The sequence below is a fragment of the Montipora foliosa genome, chromosome 1 (assembly GCF_036669935.1).
Source record: "Montipora foliosa isolate CH-2021 chromosome 1, ASM3666993v2, whole genome shotgun sequence".
NCBI classification, from domain to species: Eukaryota; Metazoa; Cnidaria; class Anthozoa; order Scleractinia; family Acroporidae; genus Montipora; species Montipora foliosa.
In genome coordinates, this window is record NC_090869.1 from 25,934,676 (window position 1) to 25,942,175 (window position 7,500).

Below are 7,500 nucleotides of genomic sequence, written 5' to 3' on the forward strand. Positions count from 1 at the left end.
TTGCAATACCTTTGGGATTGATATGTCCAGAAATGCCCCCTAATTGGATGCGGAGCTCAATAAGCCTCACGAAGTGCACCCTTACTCTTCTCTCCAACTTCAACATCACTCGTGTCTCAGAATACAGATAAATAATGTTACAAAGTGTTCCGCAATTGCTGCTTCTCAAGCAAAGATAAACAGTGCATTTCCATGTACCCTTTAGAAGCTAAAAATAACGCTAACCTTTACCGTTGACCTTATTGTTGGAAATAGATACATAGCAAAGGCTTATACTTAAAGGAATACTTCATGTTGGATGTCAAAATTGGATGTGCATCAAATTAGGTGAAGTTCTGGACTAAAACTTGAAATTAAGACAGGTGTCAAAGTATAAATCAAGTAGATTTCTGGACATAAGTGGGAATTTACCGGCTTATGCCTTTTGGTGACAAATAATCATTTCTTCTATTGTTCCTTATGTTTTTCTCCTCCTCAGGATTCGCTTGTTGTACGTGTTCAAGACTTGACACCAGCCAACAGTGAGATCGGCAGGCTGAGATCATTTGACAAAGACGGCGATGCTGTGAACGCTAAAGTGTTTTATTTCATTCAAGGTAAATGGCCATTTACTATTATTGTTATTATCACGATCTTCGGCCTCGTCATTGTTCTCAACGTCATTGTTATCGTCATGATATTAACCGTCCCTGGCATCCAGTCGCCATCATCGTCTGAACCACGGACGACCGGTGGCTCAGTTAGTTGAGTATCGGACTTTCGTGCGGAAGTTAGTGGGTTCACAACCCATTTCGATCAACGGTCGGGGTCTTAAAAATAACTGCAGGAGAAGGTGCTGCCTTTGTAATTTCATCTTGGCAAATGGTTAGAACTTAGACTTTCCAGTCTTCTCGGATAAGGACTATATATAAACCGTAGGCCCCGTCTTACAACCCTTCCTGTGTGTTCTTGAAGAGTGGGAAGGAGGAAGGGGGGGGGGGGGGGGGGAGATCCCCCGGTTTTGGTGGTCTATCTCTCAGAGAATTGTAAACCGACATGAAACTAAATTTAAATGTGATATGTGCGGTGTATATAAGTCGATTACTATCATCATTAGCACTTTTCACTATTATGTTTCTACCTTATTTGTCTTCCCACTGTTTGACTGAAACGAGCTTGGAGCAGTCTGCAGAGGTTGATTACTTTATCTGCGGTCATCTCCATCGCATGCTAGTACCAGTCCAACCGTGAGAACATGAATGAAGTCCATTTAGTTTGGCTTGGAGCTGTGACCTTGAAAAGGAAGTTCTGTTTAATTTGAATAGGCAATGGTTCCGAAATGTTTTCCATTTCAAATCAGACTGGAGCAATTGTCACAAATCGACAACTGGTAAGACAGTATGTTTCTTAGTCTGTTAGTGTAGAAAGTTAAGTTATCAAGTTTAGAGCGTTCCCAAGCGGCAAATTTAGTTGCAGGGAGAACATTTCACATCCACTGCCATCCTGGCAAACCTTACTTTGATTGTGAGAGCAAATGGTGGAAGCAAGACTGGAAATTCTAAAACTCGTTGATAAAATATCACACATGTTTAGGAAACCATCAACAATCGCTTTTTAAGCTGCTTCTGCTCTCCTCCTCAATTCATTGTTCTCTTACAAATCACCAAATGTCCCATCCGTGTTCAAGACCCTCTAATCAATTTGTGCGGCGTAGGGGGTTGGATGTGGGGACAAGAATTAGCCTTCTTGGGAAAGCACGAAACTGATCATTGGCGTCATTTTTCGCCAAAGTACTTTTGTCCAATATAGAGTGTTTCACTCACGTGATGAGACGGCCATGTTGCTATACAAAACAATGGCAAAATATCGAACTCGTTTTGCATAATGATAGAGTCAAATTCCCAAAAGATTTTTTCACCCTTCTTCTGTACACCCACATGACCGTCGTGACGTCAGATGAAAACACTATATTGCAGTTTTTTACGTTCCATGCTTTGTTTCAAGGTACGGTAATGGGTGGAAGAAAATGGGAAAACCTCCATTGACATTTACAGTGCAACGCGCCTTACCGTGGCCACCCAACAATCTTTCACATTTGACAATAACGTGTAAATACGCCAACTCAACAACCCATGCAACGGTGTTCAACTTACAACTGTGCGAACTTTGCAAGGAGGCGTGACAGTCAAACAAATCACACAACCTGATTGGCGGACAATTTGTAAAAAAATTATGTTAGGTGGCCACGGTAAGGCGCGTCGCACTGTAAGTTAGGGATAATAATATTGATTCATTTATCATTAATTTTTATCACCTTATTGCCTGACCTGTCATAGAAACGAGAACATCAAACAACCTACAACTTAAGTGTGATAGCAGAGAATTCATTGGCCTCTCCAAAGCTGTCTACCGCCGTGACACTCCTCGTCATTGTTGATGACGTGACTGACCACAAACCCAAATTCACCAGACCTCAATATGAAACCGAGGTTTCGGAGGCAGTTGCACCCGGGACATCAGTGGTTCAAGTTGACGTCACCAATAGCGAACAGGTATTTTGTAATGGGCCTTATTCACGACAGCCGCCATGTTAGTTTTCAAATAGTCGTGCAAATTAGCCATGTGTTATGCTGGGGCGCAAACATTGGAAAAAAGGTAAATTGCGGAAAATCGGCTCGTCGAAATATTGAAATAACATTGCTTAAAGTCCATTTTAGTATTTAGAATTAAGTACCTTTTATAATAATTTTATATCTTTTAATTGCCTTTGACAGTTTGACTTTCTACTTCGTTAGCTACTCATTTTTCACTAAAAAACGTCGAACCAACTTGTGTTATCTTTCTATTTTACTACTTAGGTGATAAACATTCAATGAACGCGAAACAAATCATCTGTGTGGCTAAGATGTTCGTAATAACCTCTCGAACTTGTGTTCTTTGCCTCCTCAGAAGTGTGTAGCTAATTTGTATGACAATAGCAAATCCAATATGGCGGCCATCGTGAATAAGGTCTATTAAGGTGGCTCGTCTCCCAAAATGAAAACCCGAGCAGCATATATTTTCAGATGTAAGAGATACTGTCAATCAAACAAGCAGGAAAACGCGTTCGAATGTAATTTCAGAAAAATTAGTTTGTTCTAATTAAATGGGAACTGTACAATGAATTCCAAACTGTAATCTTTAGCGGAGTAATTTCGTTGCTATGGCAACCTCGCAAGTTCAGCGTAGCGGCTAATGAAAAACGTTTTGGGTGCATTTAACGGAAAATCTCACTAGGATCATCTTGCATACTTCAGAGATTGGATGCTCGAGATGGATGACGAGACGTCGTGAAGAGAGAATTTCTTATACATAGCCTACTCTGCATTGTCTCGGATTGGATTAAAAAAATTGCTTGTGACTTAAGGCAATTGCAAGCCGTGGTAATACAAAGCAAATCAATCCTGACATTAAATTTTTCTTCGACACTTTACAAAGATATCATTGCTTTTCCCAATTCGTCGATCCTTACCTTTCATATCTTTAGTTGGATTTGATTTACATTGGAGTGCGAATTTTTCGTTCTAAGAACGTGTACTTAAAAGACATCGTCTCCCAAATTTGATGTGCATGCTCAGAAAGAAAAAAACTCTTCCTCTTTGATGCGCTTCCCGGTTTGTCCTCCAACCTGAAATTCGCACAATAACAGTCACGGTCTTCGTTTTTCTTTTTGTTTAGGCGACTTCAGAGTTTTTGTTCAAAATATTGTACGACGAAAGCAGCCCTGGATCAAGAGCATTTCTGATTGAACCTGAAACAGGACTCATCACAAGGGAAGCTTGACCGAGAAACAGCTTCCAACTACACTGTAAATATGAGTAAAATTGTTTTTTAGAACACCAGTCCCTAAAAAAACCATATTTGCCCTATTTGTAATCACGTTTTGACATTTTTTCGGCCTTCAAATATCGAGATTTGGGGAATATCCTACTTGTTTCTGCACTATTCAGGGCAACCACTGTAAAATCTTCGACCTTTTTAAAGCTATACCGCTGACATATTACATTGGCGCTTACTGAGACTGCGAAAACATTTCCATATATCTTTCTTATGACCTCTCTCGGCACAAGATAATTTAAACTAGTTGTTTTCAATTATTTTTCGCCTCTGGTCATTAATCAGTGCCGAACCTTTCACAACAAACTTTTAAAAACAAACCAAACCGGAAAAACAAGTTAGCGGAGAATAAAAATCTGGAAAAGAGGTGTCAAGGAAAAATCATCGCCCGCACTTTGTAACTTATTGTTATTTACTCAAACGTGATGTATATTTATTTTGTTGCAGTTAAAGGTGCAAGCAAAAGTATTGAATGCCATTCATCCTCCAGTGTTTTCCAGTGTTGTGTCAGTGTTTATTAATGTCTCTGACGTGGATGACAACCCTCTTCGCTTTCTACAGCCAAGTTATCAGTAAGTCTGTGACATGAGCAGCAACAATTTCCCTGATTTCTTTGATGTTTATTTCTGAACTTACAGCCAGATAGAGAAAATGAAAGTCCAAAACTAAAGAAGTAGAAACTTCTCAAGTTGTTAAATTTACTGCAATGCTCTTTCATCTTGAAAATCGCATCATTGCGTAGTTGCAATATACAGAGGATTACGTGGCCGCGCAGAGATACGAAATTTCTTTTCCAGGGTTGAAAAATATTTCACTCGTTCGCTCAACACTCGAAGAGCAAATTTCGTATCTTCAAGCTGTCGTGTAATGTTCTGTTAGTATTTTTTAACACCGATGGAATACCAAACCATTTCACTTTAATATTTTTTGTAGTCTTAACGTAGAACAACGGCGCGATTTACTATTTTACCATACCAACAGTGATCTTTTCACGCGTGAAGTTGTCGTGTTTTCGCGGGAAAGGATATTACCTGGCCGCGCGCGGGGATGCGAATTTTACCTTGAGTGTTGATGGTATCTCTCACAACTGAGCTCAGCGAATCAGTGCGAGGTACTATCAGCACAAGGAGATAAAAGTCGTTTCCCCAAGCGGCCATGTAATGTTTTGTTTATTATATAAATGCTGATGAAATGTCGAGATTAAAATCAATTTAATGTCGTAAAAAAGGTTGGTGTTATTCATCGTGGTGAAGAACAATAATAATAAAGTATTCTCGTTTGTCTCACGATGTGGTCACTTGTGATGTAGATCGGGACGTTTCGACTGCATACTGCTAGTCTTCATCAGGCGATGAGGTCGACTGGTTACGCGTCACCTTTTAAGCAGGATGCACCCCTGTGATTGGTTGGTTTTCAGCAGCTGTGATTGGTGCATTTCGATCGTCGCTGTTTCGGTGTGTTGTTCCTTCGGCGGTCCGCTGTCGTACGGTTGTGGTGTTGTTGTGTTTCTCGATCGTGGGCATCCGTGCTTCCGGAATTTCTATTCCACTATCCCTGTTGATGTTGTTAGGGTGAAGTCTTATGTGAATCGCCTCTTTGACCCGGCGTGTGTACCAATGAGGATCACGATCATGTATAAATAATGATTCAAGATTAAAGATTAAAGAAAACTTTACTTCGTTCCAAAGCGGGCTGTGTCCGGTATTGTTCGCATGTTCTGAAACGGCGGAGGTTTGGGTACGGGCAAGTAGGATGTCTTGCTCATTCTTTGATTCTATCTTGCATAGTTCTTCCAGTCTCGCCGATGTAGACTTTACCGCATTCACAGGGAATCCTGTAAACCACGCCATCTTGTTTAGTCGGCTCGACAGCGTCTTTCGGTCGTACTAGATGTGATCTTAATGATCTTGAAAACAGGGCGTATGCCTTGTTGCTGTAGGCAGCGGCGAAGTTGTTGGGATAGGCCTTTGACATAGGGTAAAACCGCAGTAGACTTGTACTCGATCGTGGGCTCAACACTGCTACTCGGTTTCCTGATCTTGGTGATTTTCTGCAAGAAAGAAAAAGGGTAACCATTAGAGACAAGAACAGGGAAGACAGGTGCTTCTTCTCCTTGGAGATAACAGAGGGTTTTGTTACGAGACGTTTGGCGCGCTCGTAGAGGCACTTGGCAATACCGCGTTTCACTGATTGCGGGTGGTGTGAATCATACGCTAAGTACTGATCAGTGTGCGTAGGCTTCCTGTACACGCTGGTGGTGAGGCGAAAGAAAGGTGAGATGGGTAGCGTAGCGTGCGAGCTTGCTCGAGCAACGCTCATGTCGACGAATCAACCTTAGGGCTGTGCGCCCATATTTTCGGTTAATGCCGTAAAAAAGGTTGCTGTTATTCATCGTGGTGCAGTGCAATAATAATAAAGTATTCTCGTTTGTCTCACGATGTGGTCACTTGAAATGTCTCACGATATGGTCACTTGAAAAAGTGGGCATCAACCGCCAAAACTCGCATGTTGTGTAACATGAAACTAGAAATGAAAGTTATGAGAAGCAAATCATGATTATGTAAAATTGTGCAATAAAAATGTTAATGTAGTATCTTACAATGAAGGGCCTTGCATACGGCGAGAGCTTCTGAAATTTGAATTGACGAATCAGAATTCAGCGAGCGGGAAAAACTGTGCTATCCGAAATTAAAGGGCCAGAAATCCCTTATAAGATTTTGTGGCAACTTTTTGGTAAACAAACTTTGGCGCCAAAACTGGGTTGCCAGCGAGCGGCAATTCGAACGTCAGCTGTTGTGCTTTGGCTGTTATTTGAGCTTTTTCTATAATTTAAGACGAATTCAGTCCAGTATTTCGAATAAAGTGTAAGAAGACGTCACAACTGTATTGATAATGTATTTGTTTGAATTAACTTCTCGGAAAAAGACTTTGATGGCGTCCTTTCGACAGAGTAGATCGACAACAACGTCGTTTACGCACAGAAGTGCACCGTTTCCGATGAAAGGGCAAAGAATTGACAGGATACCACAGTTTTGACTGCCGTGCGCACTGCGGGCGCGGGTTACGTATGCACGGGGGAAGCTCGCGTTTCATTGGCTAATCGTGTTAGTAAAAAAAAAAAATGATGTTCACTGCCCGCGGTGAAGATATGATTTTTTATAAATAAGAAAATCCTAGTAGTTCATCAGTATCTGTATAATAATTGTATCTATAACGCGTGGCTTATCATGTTAGTAACCATGACGGCGTCCTCTCAAGTGAAAGATGAAAATAATATCTCCACTGCGCTTAATGATGATAAGTTTTTTGATTAAAAGGGAATGTCCTAGTAAGTCATCGAGTATCTATATAATAAACGATTTTTATATATTCGTTTCATTATACTCTCACCTTTTCCTTCTTACTTCTTGGATGATCTGTTCCACTGTTTTTGGTTTCAGGTTTTCTGTGAGTGAGCTGTCACGCGTCGGTGACTTCATTGGACGAGTGAGAGCTGAAGACGAAGACATGTTGGATATCCAGTCAAGAGTATATTATACAATACTGAGTGGCAATGGGAAAGGTATGTAATTTTGCGAGCGTGTTTTTTCTTCTAGTAATGTTACATATTTGACCTTCTTTTAATTCAATCGCCATCTTCGAAAA

At 40.7% G+C, this 7,500-nt stretch overlaps 1 protein-coding gene across 1 annotated transcript in view; it reads left to right on the forward strand.

The window, feature by feature from the left end:
• LOC137995036 (protocadherin Fat 4-like) overlaps positions 1-7,500 on the forward strand; it is a 50,459-nt gene that overhangs the window by 30,886 nt on the left and 12,073 nt on the right. The window contains 7 exon segments of the mRNA XM_068840606.1: positions 479-596; positions 1,305-1,369; positions 2,316-2,531; positions 3,697-3,785; positions 3,787-3,826; positions 4,303-4,427; positions 7,296-7,417. Of these exon segments, the coding sequence (XP_068696707.1) occupies positions 479-596; positions 1,305-1,369; positions 2,316-2,531; positions 3,697-3,785; positions 3,787-3,826; positions 4,303-4,427; positions 7,296-7,417 (775 nt within the window).